The sequence below is a fragment of the Saccopteryx bilineata genome, chromosome 6 (genome assembly GCF_036850765.1).
Source record: "Saccopteryx bilineata isolate mSacBil1 chromosome 6, mSacBil1_pri_phased_curated, whole genome shotgun sequence".
In the NCBI taxonomy this organism is placed as follows: Eukaryota; Metazoa; Chordata; class Mammalia; order Chiroptera; family Emballonuridae; genus Saccopteryx; species Saccopteryx bilineata.
This window is the reverse complement of record NC_089495.1, coordinates 66534906-66556294: the sequence shown is the minus strand read 5'-3', so window position 1 is coordinate 66556294 and position 21389 is coordinate 66534906. Positions and strand designations below refer to the sequence as shown.

The following is a 21389-nucleotide window of genomic DNA, read 5'->3' as shown; positions in this document are numbered from 1 at the left end:
ACTTAAATTGAATCCCACTGACACCAAAGACTATATTGCCTCCTTGAAATGCCTCCAGGTAGGTGATACTTATACTGACAATTATATTAGTCTGAAAGAATACAATATTATAAAGTTTGCAGTCAAACTATTTCTCAATCATTGTCTAATAGCCAACAAATAAATGGTCTGAGATTTTATTTTTGTCATACTGGTGTAAGATATTATAAATTTAAAAATAATAATAATTACAAAAGACAATAATTTTATTTCTAGTCTATAGATGTGATTATTCACCAAGTGTGTGAATTGAACTTGCAGAGATATTAATTTAATAGGCATCATATTAGCTATTCTTGTAAAAATGCTGAAAAATATGTTCTATATTGTAAAAAACACTGCAGTAAATAGTTGTGGCTGTCAATAAGTGATTTTGTAATTATGCAAATAATGTTCAAAAGTGCTCTGTTCTGATTTTCTTCTTAATTTGACATTATAAATTTTAAGTTAAAATAGTAACATGAAATTTTATGTAATTCATTTCTGAGGGATTATTGCTGTTTCCAGCTGTTAGTTTTTTGGCTCCAAATCTTATTCTTCATAATACTATACCATAAGATGTAATACCCTCCTGGAATATTCTGCTTCTTATGTCTTAATGTCTAATTATACAAAACACCATCTGTAACATGAAATCTGATTGTTGGAGAGCTGACCATTTCAGTGACAAATGCAAATGTCATCCAAAGTTTTGCTGAAAAATTTTAAAAATGTAACATTTCTTACCAAGAAAAAAAAATGGTTAAACTTCCCTTAAAGTATTGAGACACTGAAAAATACTTAGTAGTTTAGGAAAAAGTAATTAACAGCATTAAGCGCTTTGCTTTGGTAATTTTATTCCCTTTAGATGCAACAGATAATGGGCTAAACCAATTTAGACTCATTATTTAGGAACCTTGAAAAGTTTACTAATGTAAATTACCAACTGCATAATAACAAAGCCATACTCACCCATTTATTGTATGGCCACCAAAACACAAGCCAGTGCTCAATGTGTCTAATTAAGTAAAGTTAACTCACAACTAAATCAGATTAGCTACAAATATTATTTAACCAAACAGAAATTAGCAAACAATTATCAGGTGATATCATTTAATATATAACAAAATACTTTAGATGTAATAATTTAGTCATGTAGAATTACTTATAAAAATAAAATTATTTTAATAAATATAAATAGTGAGTAAAAAAGGTAGATACTACTATAACATGTAGAAAATGGCATTGTTTCAAATTAATTCACTATTTTTTAACCCAATTATTTTATAGGAAAATGTTCTTCATGTGTACATACAATGCTACTTAAATCATATTACTATCAAAATAATGAGTATTACTTTCTCATATCATATGCAGTCTGGAAATGTTAAAAAATATATTGATTTAAAAAAAATTGACACAATGAATACAACAAAATCTAGTAAGAGCCATCATTTTTTAAAGTAATAGTGACCCTTTCCCACTCATCCCCCCTTTTGTAAGAGGCAAAGATTGCCTCATTGAAAGCACTATAGATTTACCACTTATCTATACTTGAGGCATTTCTCATTTTTCACTATGTATTGACCTTTTATATTGATAGGCTGCAGTTGAACATGTTTCCTTCCTGTATTTTTCTGCCAAGGAAAGAAATGGAGTTAGAAGCAAATCAAATAAGGCGTAGAAATGACACATGCATGGTTTTGCTTATTGGTTTCTGTTTGTTAAACTATTGGGCTTGCACATCTGGAACAGACTTCTAAGTAATTAAATATTAGATTTTACTAAACAGGAAATGGCTAGGGGGTTATTACCTTTATAGTAAAATTGTGAAAGTATATATTATAAAGTTTCTGTAATCTATTTTATATATAATATAAACACATATCAAAGTTAAATTTCTAGAGAGAACTTTTCTGAAATGTTTATGATGCCATAAAATATTTTATTTGGTTTTTTAAAACTTATATTAGATTTCTCAAAATTGAAAAATTATCATTTATTGGTACTTGATGGGATAAAATCTAGTTTGCTTGATTCTTTTAAAAATGATGTCAGAAAACTCTTACTGAATTTAAAAATAGACATTTCTCCTATTTTGCAAAAGAAAAAATGAAACTAGCAAAGTATTTAAAGTATATATTTCATTTCAAAATACTGTTTTAAGATTTTTAACTATTTGCATAGTAGCTAATAAAACTGATGTTGACAAATGCACTTTTTCTAGGGACCAAAATAAAAGGGACCAAAAACATAACATACTTCAAAGAAGCACAAAATTCTAGTGGCAGGCTTTAAAAATTATCACGGATGTACAATTCTATAATTACAATGATGTATATATCTCATCTTTGTAGGTCATAAACTCTCTTGAGGTTAGAACTGCCTTATTTTCTTTTCCCAGCAGAATTTCCACAATATTTTTCATGTAGCAATTGCCAATTTTTGTTGCCAATTGAACATTGAAGTTCTAACTCATTCAAAATGGTTTAAACTTTTAAATAATTCTCCTCCTGTAAGCATTTTGCAAAGTTCAAGTAGAAAATATATTAATTCAAGCACGTTATATATTTAGCAAGTAAATAAAAGGAGAAGAGTAAAAATTAGATAATTGAGGTTTAAGCCAATAAACAGAAACTGCCAGTCAATTGAGACCAAAGAGTTATACTGTGTTTCAGTATTTAAGACAATTTTTTTCAGTGGTCCATTTTATTATAAAATTTTAATTGTTAAAAACTTAATTTGTTGTTATCTTAACTATTTGTTATTTTCTGAAACCCAACCATATTTAAATAGTCTACAACAGGGTCCATATTGGTTCAATTTAAAGAATTGTTATTACTTGTGCTTTCATAAGACTATCTAGTGGCCTTTCTTTAAGTTTCAACACCAAAAAGTCATTGCTCTGTGTCTGTTACTTTTTATAATAATATTTTTGACAACGTTATAGATGAAAAAAATTCCAGGGAATTATATGAATCTTATTTATTTTATTCTTTTGTTTTTTGTTTTAATGCCATATTGAAACAAATGATATAAGAAAATTTTTGAGTATGTATTTCTTGTACCTGTTGACATTATACATAATTTATCTTTTAAAAATAAAGTAATATGTTGCATTTGGAATAGACTGAAATAAAAGAGAAAATGAACCAAAAGATAATACATGCTAAAATTAATTTTTAGCACATTTTATATTTTCATTTTTCTTCAAATAAGAATACAAATAAAAATAGTATTCATAAGTTAGCTAGGTGAACAGCATTAGAAAACACTTAATATTCTACCAACACACTGAAAACATATACTTCTGTGTTCATCTTGCAAATTTATCCATCTCTGTGCACATACCAAATAACATTATTAGCAACTTAGAAAAAGCTGTATTAATAAACTATTTTTAGAATTATCAGTATAATTTCAATACTTACTAAAATACCTGCTAATTCTAATTACATCTGATATAAATACTGTTTTTTATAAAAAAAATTCTGTTATGGAAATATTAGATAAACTATTCTAGCTTTTTCCTTGGTAAACATGTAAAAATGGATAATCAATAAATTCTTATAACTTAAATTCTAAGATACTCATAGCAGCAGTCACAGAAGTTATTACTTCTTTGAAGCAATGGAACTAAACAAGATATCTTTTTCTGTCCTCCTTTTCCATCTGACACAACTAAAATTTCTTTTCATTGAAGAGTGAAAAGGTGGTTTAACTGGAAACAAGATATCTCAACTAAAGCAAATGGCAACTATAGTTGTGAGCATTTTATGTAAAGAAAAAACGAAAATGAAGCTAACCATATCTAAATGATAGCTATCTGGTGAGGTCAAATGTATTATGTATCCTTGAAACCAAACTAATATATACATTTATAAAAGTTTATATACATAATTGTGGCAGGGAAACTTATCAATATAAATAAAACATTGTCTAAATAATGTATATTTTATATGAATCATTGGACATCATTTCTACATAAATTTTATCATGTATTATATAATAAAACATTTAATGATTCTAATATTTTAGAATCAATGTATAGATAATTTAGATTTAATGATATAAATGTCTATGATTCATAAATGTATATAGCATAGTCATATTTTTTGTATATGTTGTTTTCTTATACACCTTTGGAGAAAACACTAAAGTTGTCTCTTCTAAATGTAGGGCAATTTTCTTTTGCTGCAAGACATACTGTTTATACAAAGGGCCACAAATACAACTCAAGACACAACTTGGGCTCTTAATTTTTTTATAATATATTTTTACATATAAATATATGTGAAAGAGTAGCCTTCTTTAAAAGGTCATCAGGTCAATATATATGACTACTCCATTCATAGAATGAGTTGTTGAAGTTTAAATCCAGCTTTACTATTATCAGGTAAGAATTGACTTATTGCTTATTCTCCTTAAGCCTCAATGTTCTCATTGGTATAATGGAAATAGCAATATATTATTAAATTATTCTATGGTTGTGATGGTTAAATTAAATAATTATGTGAACCACTTACTACATGCCTAGTACACAATGACTACTCAAAAACCATTAAAGCTAATATTTTTAAAATGTTACACCTTTAACCTTGTATATAATATTGTAATTTCTTTTTAACTATTATGAAGAAAGGTTCTTGTCCCTGTGCATACTATCTATAAGAACTTTTAGTTTCCTGACTTAGACTAATTATGTATCAGTTTTAAAAATTACTACCATGCTTCAGTAGGTATCTTTTGTTAGTTTTCACTTTCCACCAGAGACTTAGAATATCTGCCATATTTCTTTGCCTCCTTAAGGTCATAATATTGTTAAATACATGACTCTACCCCTTCCCCAACTTTTCCATCACAAATAACTATGTCCATCGCTTACCAGGAATCCACTTCTACTTTCCATAAAAGTAACTAAGGCCTTCCTATGAACAGTAAATAAATTAAAAAAGCAACCCATAAAATTTGTAGGTTACAATTTCACCATTATGAAATGTAGTCCACAAACAAAAGAATCAAGAGAGAAAAAATGATGAATGGCCTTAGGAATAGTCATGGTTTATAATAAAGATTTTATTTAAAAAGCATTAAAATAAATAATACATATTCCAGAACATCATTGTATCACTGTTCTGGGAAATTACTTCTCTTTAGAATATGAGTTCTAGAAGGCAAATCTTCTTACAACTGCTCTGGGGACTTTTCATGGGCTGATTTACAATGCTATATTTTTTATTTTCTTACTCTGTGGTCTGCAGTCTTAACACTTTTCAGTGGTGGATATGTGGTGGAATGCAGACCCCATCAATTTGTGTAGTTCTGTTTGCTTTTTGTCCTTTAACTGCTGACAGTATAGACCGCTTAGAAATCCCAGAGAAATATGATTGAGGCCAGAGTTACATTGGCTTATAAAATTTAAATAATTCAATGCTTTTCTTGTAAATTACTGGGTCACAACCAGAAATCTGAATTATAGGAAACACTTCTTTAAGATAATGATTGATTTCCATAAATATGAGTGTCTTAACAAATTTCAGTATGCAGTTGCTGGGGCGGGGATTGTGGGTGGGCATTAATTAGTTTTACCGTTTTCAGCAGATGTTGAATTCAAAACGCCAGCAGCATCTCAAATGCCAGTCATTAAGGCTGTCTTTCATTGAAGAGTGCTGACCACTGAAATTTCCACTCAGTTTAATGAGACCGATCTAGGCAGAGTCAATTAAATCAAATCTTTACCAACATCCTTAACATATCTGCAGTGTTTGCAGCAGCAGCAGCAGCAACAACAGCAGCAGCAGCAGAAGCAGAAGCAGCAGGAGCGATTTCCAGTATTAATAAAGAGATTCACTGCCGCATAAAGAAAGGGGGGAAGAAAAGGGGCGGGCGTTGTTGGGGGAAGACCTTTACTTAATCCACAGGAAAAACTGGAACAGTCCGGGAGGAGATGGAGGGGGAAGGGCGCTAGGTCAAAGGTAAAAAGCTAAGTAAAAGGATTAGAGGAAGAGCCTTAAAGTTGCTCTTGGGATCCACCCCCAACCGTCCACCTCCCCCATCCCTTCCACCGCAAATCCAATTTACCAGTTGCAAATATGAAGCTGGAAAAATGTAAAGACCCAGAGTTGAAAACATTTTCACTTTAATACTGAAAAAATATGCCATTATAAAATCCTCGAATAGAATTAGTTAGTTTCACGTGCTTCCTCGGTTCTTTTTTCCTACTTTGTAAGTAAGATTTACACCAGCACAGAATTGCTACCATAAGATCGCAGCCTAAGCACTAGAGTGACATTAATTGGTCATGCTTAACTGCCTCAAAATCTTTTCTTTGTTTTTTTTAAATAATCACACTGATACTATAATAGAAATCATGGGTACTTATTTTACATTCAGATGGAAGGCCTTATTGGATACGTATAGAAAAATATTCCCCCTTCAAAATGAATCACCATCAAAATAAAAGGACGAATCTAAAACAACCCATAAAACGTCTCTCAACAAAATACATTTTTAACTCATAAAATGAACTGATGACTAGTCATGCAAATGTCTTAAATAAAAACTTAATTTTTTTTCACAGTAAACATACTTTCTGAACTGCCTACCGATCACAAATAATGGCAAAATGGCACTTCTGATTATACTGTATTTTCTTTATAGAAAGTTTGATACGATGGGACTTATCAGGTAAGAGGGTGGGTGCTGTGAACGTGACGCTCTCGCAAGTCGCCGGGGAGGGCAGCGTCCCTGGAGCGTGTGGATTCCATGCGAGCCATGCAGCACTTTTTTCTTTTTTCTCAGAAGTCCAAGTTATTTATTTACAATACATTCATGCCTTCGTGCAACTGCCCATCCCTGGGTAGCCAACAGGGAACTATCACGCCCCCCTCCTCGCGGGGCTAATCCACGGGGGGGACATAGATATCTATCTCTCTATGTAGATGTGGGTATGTGTATATGTGTGAGGACCACGACGAGCAGCCCCAGCAGCCCCTCCGCAGAGGGCCGGGGCGCAGTCAGTTCCTCCAGCAGGGCCCCTGCTGGGCTTTGTCCAAGGAGCTCGCGGCAGAGAGCGGTTTGGCAGCGCGCTCCCGGCTACAGCCGGCTCTTTGTTTCCAGAAGGGAGCAAGGGGGTCAGACACTTTCATTTGAACGAGTTTCCAGTTATTTATTTACTTATGTCCATCAAGCCTTGGGGTGCCGGCCGGGTGGGGGGCGAGGGGGAGCACTGCCTTCGCCCTGCCCTGCTCTACCCGGGGCTGGGGTCTTAGTCTGAGAGCGAGTGGGAGCCGCAGTCGTACACTCGGTGGGCCCCATCTGCGTTGTAAGGCCCATTGTGCCAGTAGGAAGAGTCACAGACTGTCTGTAGGGAATTGATTTCGGACGCCGAGGAGTTGGCGTCTCTTCTCTTAGACCGCTTTCGGTTCCTCAGGATAAACACGAGCATGCCCACCACCGTGAAGGCGGAGGTGACGAACACCAGCAGCAATCCCGGGACCAGAACCGAGATGGACACCCTGCTGGTGTCTAGGTAGGAGTTGGAGTGCGTCCCGGTCTCTGCCAGCCCGGTGCTGTTTTTACTGTGTGGCGTGAACGTGGGCGAGATCCTCGCGTACAGCTGGGGGCAGATCTCGTCATTCGAGAGGAACATGAAATCCTTCCTGAAGAAGTTCACCGGCGTCTCACACTTGAGGTCGCTCAGCAGCACTTCGGACCCCAGGCGCTCTGCCCACTGCTTGAAAGGCACGATGGTGCAGGAACACTCCCAGGGGTTCCCGTGCAGGTCTATCTGGATGATGGACGTTAGCTGGTCCAGCACCCCGGCCACCGGGAGGAACATGAAGTAGTTGTTGTGGAGGCTGAGCTTAGAGAGCGAGACCCCGGCAAAGACGTCCACGGGCAGGGACCTCAGCAGGTTGTTGTTGAGAATGAGGATCCTCAGCTTGGGCATGGCGTGGAAGGTGCCCGGGAGGATCAGCTGGATCGCGTTGTACTCCACGTTCAGGTACTCGAGGTTCTGCAGCCCGGAGAATTTCTCCCGGGACAGTGTGTCCAAATAGTTGCTATCCATATACAACCACCTGAGGTCCAAAAGGTTCTTAAAAGTATTGTTCTCGACCGTGGCGATGTTGTTGTTGCCCAGATCCAGAAGAATGAGGTTCTTGTAATCCACGAAGTGAGATTTGCGGATGCTGTGGATCTTGTTATCTCGCAGGAAGAGCTCCTGCACGTTGGCGAGCTTGGGCTTCAAATCAGCCAAGCTACTCACGTTTCGGTTGTTGCAGTTCATCTTTAAACCCGACCCTGGGATGTGGTCGCAGCTGCAGCCCCCAGGGCAGGGCAAGCCACTGACTGGGGACTTGTTTCTGGCGCTGCCGGTCGCTATCGCTGCCGTGGGTTTGATTTTGATCTGCCAGTTGCCTGGGATCTTCGTGCCTCCGTTGGGAGCAGACCCTGGGGTGGCACGATTCTCCTGCCCATTTGTCTTAAAAGGAGTTGGCAGTGGGCCAGGAGCGAAAGTCTCTTCTTGGGCAGGGGGCGCCGGAAGACTAGAATCCACTCTGTTTTTCAAAGGACACAAGTCCTGCTCAGTGGTTTCATTGAGGTCTTTACCCTGCAGTCTGGTGGGGGCTTCGCAGACCACTCGGCCGATCAGAGCGTTTTTGGGAATGTTTTCCAGCCATTCTTTCAGGGAGAGCAGATCACAGGTGCAGTCCCACGGGTTATCCTCGAGCAGGATCTCGGCAATTCCAGGGATCTGCTCCAGGACCTCCTCGTAGGGCAGCGTTTTCAGCCTGTTTCCCCGGAGGTCGAGGTGGGTGATGGGCACATACTGGAACACGTTTGCAGGTAGGGTGCTGATGAGATTGTCATTTAAAATGAGTACCTCCAGCTTATTTAAGTCTTGGAAGGCCCCCGGGTCTATATCTCGTAATAAATTAAAATCAGCCTGGAGGTATTCCAGATCGTCCAGCCCCAAAAAAGTCTGTTTTCGAAAAGACTTTATTTTGTTGTTGTTGATATGCAGCCTCTTCACCAGCTGCAGCCCCAGAAAAGCCCCAGGGACGATTTCGTGCAAGCCATTGTTTTCCATGTGCAGACTAACCGCATTATAAAAGTTAGCAAACTCATTAGGGAAAAGTCGAGTAAGGGAATTGCCATGCAGAAATAGATGGTAAAACTGGGAAGTCGGGGCGGCGAAACGCTGCAGACTTGTAAAGCCCTTTTTTTCACAGTCTACGTGTAGGTCCCCTTCTATCTCATTGCAGGAACAGATCTTCTCTTTGCAAACGTCTCCTGTAACGTTTCCAGCGGCAAAACAAAGAGACGTCTCCAGCAACAAAATCCAAAGCAGCATTTTTAAAGCGAGCAATTCATCCCGATCTCATCACAAAGTAACAGCGACCATCCTGCTCGCCACAGACACAATTCAAGTTCATTTAGTGCTTGCTCCACTGTCCGAACCCAGGGAAGGAGAAGAAAAGGGTTTTGGGGGGGTGGGGTGGATTCCTTCCTCCCTAACCCCCCCTCACTGCAACAACCCAGGCGCCAGTCAATAATTATATCCACGAACTATCCAGGCACATAGTGCAAGGCAAGCGAAAAAAATAAAGTAGAAAAATAACCCCACTCCCCCTCAGCCTTTAACAACAACAAAAAAAGAAATTAAATCTATACGTATAAATTTAAAAATACACCCTTAACAGAATATCGTCTAGTGGTCTTCACTAATCAGGAAGGAAACAAGGATAGTAATTAGAAGCAAGTGCATGTTAGCGAAACAAGCAGAGGGGTTGCAGCGTAGTACAGGCGCACTGCCTGTACATGGCTGTGCGGCGGACTGACCTTGCCTCTCTGATACAAAGCAGGGTTTTCGGCGGCTATTGTTGTTGAGGCTGCTGACGGACTTCTTGCTGTAGCTGTGGGTTGCCCAGAAGTCCCCACGAAGTGCTGTCCAGTCCCCCCGGTGCTGAAATCACGCCCGACCGAGGCACTCACGCTGCCGAGCCAATGGCGCTGGGAAATTTCCGCAATCGCTGCGTTTTGTGGCTGTCCATCCTTTTTTGTTTCTTTCCCTTTCGTCCTCTTTAGCCTTTTTTTCCCCCCCTGGACTCTGGATCTCGATTACTAGCTCGTTTCTGGTTCTCCTTCTCTTTCTTCTGCTCTTTCGGAATTACGTGGAGGGGGCGGAAGGCAGGGGGCGAGTTGTCTGAGGGAGGAAGAGAGCGCGAGAATGGGGAGGGGGTGGGGGAAAAGAGAGTTGCTAAGAAGCTCTGCTCGTTCCAGCCTGGTGCACTCTGAAAGATCTGACACCCTCTGCTGATCTGCAGTAGCAAAAATCCATCTGGTGAAGGAATGCTGAAGAAAAAAAAAATCAATCCACGTACAGGGCAAGCGTTAAAAGTGTGGGCATTAAAGACTGTCGATTCACACAGACGCGTTTATTTTATAATGGATTATTTCATTCTTTTCGCATGCTGGAAACTTTACCCTTTCCTTTCCTTAATGACCCCACAACACCCACTAGCTCCAGCGTTTGGAAAGGAGTGCTTTTAAAACATTTATTTCCCAATGGCTTGAATAAAATTAGTGTCAGGGTGTCAAGCGAACAGCAATTTGAGGTAATTATACTGCACGCCATTTTCATCGGTGGTTTAAATGCATTTCTTCCGTCTCTGCAGTACAGTGTGTTTTATATTATTGATGTCTTTGAAACCTTTTTTTAAAATTTACTATGTCGAAAGCGGCTATTTGAAATATATTTATATCATATATATTTTATGTAATAGCATAATTGGGTATGGATTTTTTTGTTGCATGGTATATAATTTAGGCACATTCTTTTCTTTTTAAAACTTGGTATGGAATTTTTAGTCAATTTAGTCATTGAGAGTTAGTTTTCTTCCATTTTTCTTGAATGTTATTTAAGTCTGCAGGGTGAAAACACAATGCACTCTAACGTCTTTTATTCGAGACCTCAAAGATTTCACTGAGAACCGGAAAAGGAGGGAGAGGACAGGGAAAAATTACAATTTGATTCTGAGTGCTGTTAAAAATCCACAGACAAACAGCATACACACACACACACACTTGCACACTCACAAAGTTTCTGCATCCCTTCCAAAGATTTTTAAATGCATACAAGTAAATAACCAGTTGCATTTTGAGAGGAGGAGATAGTAATATCCAGTCTGGAAAGCTTGGGAAAAATTTATCTGCAGACAGTGGGCACTTGCTCTCCGTGCTTACACTGGCTGGGTCACTGGTGCTGAAGGGAAAACAGTGCTCAGGCTTTTCCAAAGGAAGGGATTGCTGGGTTCCTCAAACTTAGGAGTTATAAAAAGCAGGTTCTACAAACATCTGGGATGGGAGAGAATGTGAAAATGCTGCCTCTCAGAAGACTGTTTTGTTGGCTTTTCTTATCAGAATTCACACCTTTTCCCTTACTACGTTCCAAAAATTGTGTGTATTATTTTAGAGTTTGGAATTTAAAAGTCTATTTAGAAAATTATTGTTTAGTATTTTCTTCAGTCTAAACAGAGATCATATGTTTATATCAGGTTCCCTTTAAGTTAGGTCTTATATGAGTTAAACAGCTGTTACAAACTTGCTAATAATTTGCATAAAATATCAAAAGTTCTAGCCTGACTAGGCGGTGGCAGAGTGGATAGTGTCGGAGTGGGACACAGAAGACTCAGGTTCAAAACCCCAAGGTCTCCAGCTTGAGCGTGGGCTCATCTGGTTTGAGTACAGCTCACCAGCTTGAGCCCAAGGTCGTTGGCTTGAGCAAAGGGTCACTGGTCTGCTGTAGCCCCCCCCCCCCGCAAGGCATATATGAGAAAGCAATCAATGAAAACTAAGGTGCTGCAATGAAGAACTGATGCTTCTCATCTCTCTCTCTTCCTGTCTGTCTGTCTCTATCTCTGTCACACACACACACACAAAAGATCAAATGTCTTAGGATGTGAGCCTTTTGAAAAGCCTAGAGAATGAAAGAGTCAAGGGAAGGCCTAGAGTTGAGGAAATTTAGAGGTGTAGAGTAGATTTTTTTTCTTGGTTCAGCAGCATATTCTGAGGGAGGACAGTTTTCATGTTTACATGTAATATTTTCATATAATCAAATGTGTTGTCATCTTTTGGTGAAATTCGGTGGGGCATGGATGAAGGCTCAGGTCAATATGTTGTGTATGTGTGTGTGTGTTTGTGTGTGTGTGTGTGTGTGTGTGTGTGAAGGAGAGAGAGACAGAGAGAAAGAGAGAGGCTGACAAAAAGAGACAGAGAAAGGGATTGAGAGGCCTTTTTCTGGCAATTTTTCTGTTAAAACAATTCCATTCTTATTTAATTTAATCTATCACCACATGTAGAAAGAGGGATAAGAGAATAATCAATTTCACTATTGCACTAAAAGAGTGCTATGCAGTTGAGAACTGCAGATGTAAAGAAAGAATTAGACTGAAGGAAAAGATATTTCTGTTTCTTTGTAATTGAACTCAGGTCTGAAACTTCTTGGCTCCAGAAACCAAATCAGGAAAAGAGGATGCTTCATCCAATGTCTGTGATTGATAGGAGAAAAGACTTTAAAGAAGAGATAGAAAAAAAACTGGCTGTTTAGGGAAAAAATATTGATATTAACCATCTAAAATCACCCTTTTAAGCCCTGGACTCTTAGCTCAGTTGGTTGGAGCATCTGCCAAGGTTGAAGGTTCAAATTCAGATCAGGGAACACAAAAGAAGCAACCAATGAATGCACAACTAAGTGAAACAAAAACAACAATGTCTGTCTGTCTCTCCATTCCTCTTCCTAAAATCAATCAATAAAAATAAATAAAATCACAATTGTAAAATTAATTGATTACTAGTTTATTAAAATTGTTGAATAAGTACTTTATGTTAAGAGACCCAAAAAACATATTTAAGTGAACAGAATTGATGTAACAAAGAAACTGGTATTCAGATTTTATCCCCTCCCTCCACCCATTAAACCCTATATCTCTCTCACTCCTAATTGCTCTTCTTTCTCAAAGCACCAATCACATTAGAAAATTTACAGTCAAGATTTTCTTATTTAGATATGTTACATTCCCCCCCCCACTCCTACCCTCCTCTGCACTGTAAAAAAATAAACAAGTGTGATGGTGCCCAGATGAGGAACCAAACCTCAGAAGAAAGTACTAAGGTTCTATCACTTAGATCAGGGGTCCCCAAACTTTTTTCACAGGGGGCCAGTTCACTGTCCCTCAGACCATTGGAGGGCCAGACTATAAAAAAAAATCTATGAACAAGTCCCTATGCACACTGCACATATCTTATTTTAAAGTAAAAAAAAAACAAAAAACAAAAAAACGGGAACAAATACAGTATTTAAAATAAAGAACAAGTAAATTTAAATAAACAAACTGACCAGTATTTCAATGGGAACTATGCTCCTCTCGCTGACCACCAATGAAAGAGGTTCCCCTTCCGAAGTGCAGAGGGGGCTGGATAAATGGCCTCAGGGGGCTGCATGTGGCCAGCGGGCCGTAGTTTGGGGACCCCTGACTTAGATAAAGATAACCACTGTAAAATTGCAAGCAAAGAATTGAGAAATATACTTCTACTTCTACTGAAAATGTATCATTAATAAGCTAACAAAAGTCTTCTTAAAATAATTTTCATAATAAATTATTTCAGAGACTTAAAGCAGTCTAGAGAATCGCACCCACCCCTTCAAAGGCTAACTTTTGCAGTATGTATAACAGTAAATTTCTTTAAGGGAAATTTTAAAAATATGAAATGTGTATGTAATCTAAATATTTCTAATGCCTTAGGGGAGCGTTTGTTAGGCATGATCTCTTCTCAAAAGTGTTCTACTACATCTATTTGATCTCAAGAGAACTATTTCAACTGCTTTTCCTCTCATAGCAGATGATCTCATGAACTCCAGATAAAGGACAATCCAGATGACAATGAGAATTGATGTTTGCTCAGGGCTGTAGTTTTCATTTCTTGGCTATAGGCAGAAGGATTTCATTTGTACCATTAATTTTTGTTATTTTATTATTCTTCCTCAAAGAAGTTCATCTCTCAAATAACAAAAGTTAGATGTACACATTACAAAATCATTAAGATAAAAAAGGAGTTATTAATTGTCTACTTTCTCCAAATGTCATTAGACTTCCAGATGTTTTCATATGTTTATTACATATTTATAATGAAAAAGTAGAATACAGAGCAATTGTTAATATATTTTTACTCTTTGGTTTATTTAATCCTTACAATGATTTTTAAAAGTATTGTTTTGAGTTTTTTAATACTAATAATACTTTTTTGTTTGAATAATGCAAGATTATATATAGAGTTTGTCTTAGTCTTCCCTTATCCAGAATATTGTTTTGCTCCAGATTGTGGATTAAAAAAATAATACACCAATAATAATTGATGTAGAGTAAATTTGATAGTGTTGTTATAGTTTGTGGATGAGGAAATTGAAACTGAAAAATATTGAGTAACTTACCAAGATAAAATCATATTAGTTGACTTTGTCAAAGATAACAAAGCTGCAAACTCATGAGCTGAACTTTTACTCTTATTTCTAAGTCCCCAATTGTTAGAAGTGTGCAATGATATTACCTTAGTTAAGCTCACTCTGGGTTAGTTTCTTTAATAGTAAATTAAATCATTGGAGTTTGTAGATCTTTTGATCCCTTTGAGCTGTTGTTTTTCCATTTGAATCCAAAACTCTTCAAAAAAAAGTTTCAGGAAAGGCTCAGTGTTTCTCTACACTTTATATTTCCACATTTGGACTTAGGATGTTTAATTAGTGTATTTGACTAATCACTAGGGCTTGAAGCCAATAATAAATGTAATAACTACTGAACTATAGAATTCACTAGTTCTGAGTTTAATCTGCTAATATAAGTTTCTAATTTTCTTAGGATAATGGGGTTGTTGGAATTATTTCTGTCAGAATAACAATTCTAAACTAAGAGATGGGGACATAAATTAATTACATGTATAATGTTTTTGGAATGTAACATTTCCTCCTACTTCTTTATATTTACTTTTTGTAGATTTTCAATAATAATCTAAGAATGAGATGCCAAGATAATTATCACATTCCCTGACTTCTTTTTTTTCTTTTTCTCTTTTATTACAGAGACAGAGAGGACAGATAGGGACAGACAGACAGGAAGGGAGAGAGATGAGAAGCACCAATTTTTTGTTGTGGCTCCTTAGTTGTTCATTGATTGATTTCTCATATGTGCCTTGACTGGAGGGCTACAGCAGAGTGAGTGACTCCTTGCTTAAGCCAGTGACCTTGGGCTCAAGCTAGCGGTCATGGGGTCAAGACTGTGATCCTACACTCAAGCCAACAACCCCGCACTCAAGCTGATGAGCCTGTGCTCAAGTCAGTGACCTCAGGGTTTCTACCTGGATCTTCTGCGTCCAAGTTCAACACTCTATCTACTGTGCCATGCTTGGTCAGGCTCACATTCCCTGACTTCTAAAGGCAAAGAAATATAATATTTTAAAGTATTTCTGTTATAATAAATTACTTTTTAAAATATAGTTATTTTTTATTTATTGTCAAATAATCAACATACCTGAAAATACACATCCATATAAAATTACATTTTTACTTTGTAACACTTTCTTATGTTTTTATTACTTTAAATTTACATTGCTGTGGATCATATGTTTGGCCATGTTGAGTAGAACTGGCTTTCTCATAAAGTTTTTTTTTTTTTCCTAATAGAACTTATATGAATCTTAGACTATTGGTGAGAAAATTGATCAAAAATATAAATTTATATGTAAGGAAATTCTAATTTATTCCTTTTTGAATTCAGGCAACCCAAATTTTTCCTGTGAAAAGGTCTACTCTATGGTTTATAATATGCTATACTATAATATAGACTACTAGATGATATTAAAATTTATAGACTTGTTTATTATATTAATTGATGCTTAAGTATATACTATTAATGTCTTGTTCTATTTTTTATTATATACCCTAGAAGACCTTGCATAGTTACTTGCAGAAAAAAAAAAAAGCTCTGTTTTTGTTTCTGGCAAGGTATATGTATTCTTTAAAATTAAGAAATACATATTATTTTTATAGGTTTTGAAAAGCTCTGAAAACAACAGTAAAATAAATAAATTAATTAATTAATCCACTGAATTCAACACTCAGAAATTACTTGTGTAAACATACATATATTTTATAATATACTGTTTTCAATTAACACATATATGTGAAAATTTTTAAACTTATTAAACAGCTATTATTATAGTATATTAAAGGCTGAATTCCTTCGTGTGGCACAAAACAATTCATTGAACTAATTTCACATTTTTGATTTTTAGTTCTTACTAAAATTTTCTCTCTCATAAATAATGCTGGAAAGAACAACTTTGTACATAAATCACCATGAACATTATTATTTATCTTTTTGTTACAGATTCCTAGAAGTAGAATTGCCAGGTCAAAGGGTAGGGAAAAATATTAAGACTTTTGATAAAAATTTGACAAATTGCCTGCTCAAAATTTTTGCCAATTTATACTTCACAAGCAGTAGATGAGATTTGCCATTTTTCTAAAACTCTGCCAACACTATTTATTATGATTTAAAATATTTTCTACTCAGTTCAGTACCTTTAGAGTGATGCCAATGCTAATTCATGTACTTGAACAAATTAATTTCTAATTAGTTATTGACAACATTGTTTGCCTTCTTCAATCCTGTTCAATTTTTATAATGTTATTTTAGCTTAAAATCACTTCTTTGAATCCTTTCTAGACCAAGCCACCTATGCCTCTTATGCTTTTTTTATATATATGCTATATTCAATAGAATGACTATTAATGTGTGTGTGTAGTATTTTTAATTACTTGGTTGAAATGTTGATTCTTCACTAAAGTGTAACACTTTTGAGGGCAGTGATCAAATCATTTTATTTTTTATGTCTGTCATCCAGCAGAGTACTGGTCACATATAATATAATGTGGCATATACACCCCAACAGTAAAATAATGCAGTATAAAGTTTATAATAAATTGAGTGGAATAGAACATAAAAATTAGAAGTTTCAGAGACAGGATTAATTCATAAACTAGGGACTTAGAAAAGTAATATATTTTATGAATTTATTTAGTTTCATGTTTGATGCATTATATGCACTTGATATATTTTCCCTAAATTATCATAAACCTACATTTTCTGCCTCACATAAGAGCTAGTACAGTACCATTCACCTAATTGACAACTAATAAATATGTGATGATGTTAATGATAGGGACACATTGCTGCTTTTGCAAGAAAAAGTGGATTGTGAAATTAACAGTTGTGAACATAAAAGATTAAAAATCATAAAAGTATAAAGATGAGTTAACTCTTTAAATTATTGATTAGAATTTAAAAATGTATAAATGCAAACATATGATTTGTTAATCTGTTAGTTATTTCAGGGCTGTGGCAAAATTTTAAAGAGGGTAAATTGTTTTTCTTCCTCCTTTTTCTTTTGTAAAAGTCTCTTCTTTCTTTAGTTCTCTGTCATGCTAGTAGGATATTATTTTGATCGTGCACATTACTATATCTTCCTTGGAGCTTATTTCAGCTCCCAAAATTGACTATCTTCCTTTGTGAGTGTTCATATAGTGTCAAGATTACGCATCATTTAAAAATATATATTACTCATATTCTGTTTCATCAGTTTTCAAGAAATAAAGTTGTTAAAATAACCTATTTATTAATCTTTTCCATACTCATGGGTATGCAAGCCATATACACTCCTACATTGCAAACATTACATATCATATAATGCCTACAGTGTGTAAGACACTAGAGTGCAAAAATATAAGATGACATTATTTTCATTTTTAAATTTACATTTTTTAAATTTGCATTTGATTGTTAAATATGCAATGTCTTAATCTAGGGAAATAAGTCTGTAAAGGTACAGTCACATACATTATTTACCTGCCGAGTAGAAATATGTATTTAACAGATGTGGATTCCATTTTGTGATGGCCATCACATCACATTATGCAAGTAGATAATGTCTAATCAGCTGATGACAAAGTTGAACACCACTACTTTTATATTTCTGCACAATCACTATATACTAGTATCGAATTTTGATTTCTACATCTTGAAAAATGAAAACCCTATAGAACATTTTGAATTGTCCAAGAAAATGATTAAATATTATTTATTGAAGTAGAAAACATGTCATTTTCTAATCAGTAGGAATTAGCAAGTCTTATGTTTACGGTAACTATTAAGCTGTGAAAAAGCATTATCTTACATGAGCTGTTTCCTAAAACAGTGAAAATGTCATGCACTTTCTGGCATCAAACTGAACACATTACACTTTGTTGTACACTGTGCTTTTGGGAAATCTTATGTGATTCTTAATACTGGTCAATTTTCTACCCTTTAAGTCTTATTTGGAAATAAACCACAAACATAAAAATAACAATGAACACTCATTTTCCCACATCTCATGGTACCTACGATAGATCATATGACTTTGCTTAGAAAATTAGGCTTACATGCCTAGATTTCAAAATCTGACCTAGGGACATTCGGGAAAAGAAATGGAAGAAATACTCCAGGGGGCTGTAACAATGGTAGCAGTGAGGAACAGGGAGCACAGTTGTGGCAGGTGACTTCTGCTCAAGGTCCGGGGCTGAAGATGAAGCTGTTGCATGCTGTTTTGCCTTTGGCTCATTGATCTGAGCATTGGTACCACCATCTTTAGCAGAGGAGTGATGTGGTGTGATATTAGGGTCCAATTTGTTTTTGTACAGGTACTGTTGGGCAGATAAAAATATATTATTCTCACTTTGTTAAAGATGGCACTACCCATGTGGAAGCTCATTGCCCAGGTGATTGCTTGGGATGGGCATGGTTATATTAATGTGTGTTGGGGGTGGGCTGGAGGCAGGCAAGGTCCTTGTAGCCTGGGGCTTGGTTTTAGGACTAAGCCTTTCCAACCCTTTTTGATGTACTGTGGTGCACTCTCACGAGGAATCCCATTATGCCTCAGATAAGTGACTTTGTATCAGAGACTTCCTTGTTTGTATATTGGATTAAAGGTTTTGATTTCTACAGTATAAAGTGGGGCAGACCAGGAGCTTGCTCTCTCTTGGTTCCTGAGATTAGCATTAGAGGAGAGAGCAGAGAAAGAAGAGCAGAGAAAGGCCATGTGGAGGAAGCCAGGAGAAGCAGCCAAGATGTCAGAGTGTTTAAGGAGAAGCCAGTTTGTAGAGTTTGTGCAGAGAGAAGTTTGGGAACAAAGGTGAATGAGACTGGTGAGGTTAGAAACCTTTGATTCTAGGAAAACTCGGATAAGTAAGTAGCTTTGTGAGCACTGAATGAGTGGGTTTTGAAGCCCAGTGTGTGTTTTTACTTGCCCGCAGGGTGCAGGCTAAGATTAAAGGCAATGGCCCACCAATTTTTGGCTCCGTGTTTCATTACCGTCTGTCTGAATCTGATGCTGCATGTGAATGGCCATGATGGCGGCTCCTGCCCTTACAGGTACCCAGCTGGATTCTCTGGTCTTTACACAGTCTTTGGGAGCTACCCTGTTTGTTTCCTTTAAATGTCTTTTCTGCTTGAATAAATCAGGAAATCTGGCTTTTCTGAAATGTGAGTAAGGTGATCATACATTCTTAATTTCCCAGAAAAACTCTTGTTTATGCTATTTGTTTCAGCATACAATTTTACTTTCAACATTTTCCAAATTCATACAACATGTCAACCTAACAAAGAGCCAGTATATTCTGGGAAGGTTTAAAAGTGGAATAAAAAAATTAAATTTGCAGATTCTGATTATGGCTGTTTCAATAACATATTTTGACATGAGTCATTGATGCTTGGAGCTATACAATTAGAAGAGCTCCTATCCTACATCAGGTATAACCTGGGCAGCATTCATACTTGTAACAAGAAATACAGGACACAGCATATTTAAGCTTCATAGTTGTTGATGTTCTTGTTGAAATAAGTGTATTTAAGCTTTAACAGTTGAGTATTAGAAAATTAATTAATTAGTATTTTAAAGAAGTTCTAGAAACCAAAGATGGGATAAAGAATTAAAATAAAAGATTTATGTACATATTTAGTTAAGTACCAATTGTAGAGAAAATTGCTGTTTACTTAAGGGCCTATAAAGTCGGTATGAAAACAGTACAATATTTAGTGACATTTTGTTAAACAATGTATATCCCTTATTGCTAAATTCTGCAACTTAGTTTGAGAATTTATTTTTCCCTCCACCTTATCAAAATGTAAGAAAACCCAGAGTCCTTTATTGGAACTTCTTAAATCAGCTATTACAGGGAGTTCCTAGGCTATGAGTGAGATAGGTTCTGTAGGTTTGAAAATATTTAAGTATTTATATGCACAGAAAAGTAAAAATAAATACTACATTAAACAAACTTCTAAGTTGCATTTAGTAAGTAAATGTACCTGTTTCGATTTACATACAAGTTCAACTTAAGAGCAAACCTACAGAACTGAACTCCTTTGTATCTTAAGGGTTGCCTGCATTTTAGATTGACTTTTTGATTTGTGAATTAAGATGCTCAAGACAATCAACAATTGAATGCCTCCCTAATCACAGGGTTTATCTTGGAAGTTGACCACAATGTTATTATTCAAGATGTTATTTTGTATAAGTAAGTCTGAAGGAAACAAGTGATAACTAATGCAAACACAGGAACCACTTCTTTTTCTTTATTATTTACTTATTTATTTTTGTGACAGTGACAGAGAGAGAGAGAGAGAGAGACAGAGAGAGGGACAGACAGGAAGGGAGAGAGATCAGAAACATCAATTCTTTATTACAGCTTCTTAGTTGTTCAGTGATTGCTTTCTCATATGTGCCTTGACCAAAGGGCTACAGCAAAGCAAGTGACCCCTTGCTCAAGCCAGTGACCTTGGGTTCAAACTGGTGAACTGTGCTCAAATCAGATGAGCCCTCAGGAAAAGCAGCGACCTCAAGATTTTGAACCTGGGTTCTCTGCATCCCAGTCTGATGCTCTATCCACTGTGCCATTGCCTGATCAGGCCAGGGAACACTTCTTTGATAACAATTACCTTTCCCCAAACTCTACCCATTCGTTTTCCAATACTAGCTTATCAACAATATGGTAACGTTTTAAAAAGGTGAGTAATTTTGGCTACTTCTAAGATGATAATGGCTCAAGTTTTCAGAATAATATAATAAATACATAGAAGAACACAAATTCAAATTTTGTAATTTTATCTGAAAAGTCCCATGTCATTTTAGAGTAACATTAAGAAATAAGGCTATATGGCAAGTAGATCAGTTCAGTTTTAACTTTGATGCTTTCTGGACACATATTTAATTGCACTATCCTT

The 21389-nt window shown here is 36.1% G+C and overlaps 1 protein-coding gene across 1 annotated transcript; it reads right to left on the bottom strand.

The window, feature by feature from the left end:
* Window positions 1–4661: 4661 nt before the first annotated feature.
* SLITRK1 (SLIT and NTRK like family member 1) lies at window positions 4662–10225 on the bottom strand. Its single transcript, XM_066236950.1, has 2 exons — window positions 9865–10225; window positions 4662–9473 (listed from the first exon to the last, which is right to left on the bottom strand). Exon 2 carries the CDS (start codon window positions 9374–9376, stop codon window positions 7286–7288), a length of 2091 nt encoding a protein of 696 aa, XP_066093047.1. The 5' UTR covers window positions 9377–9473; window positions 9865–10225; the 3' UTR covers window positions 4662–7285.
* Window positions 10226–21389: the final 11164 nt, after the last annotated feature.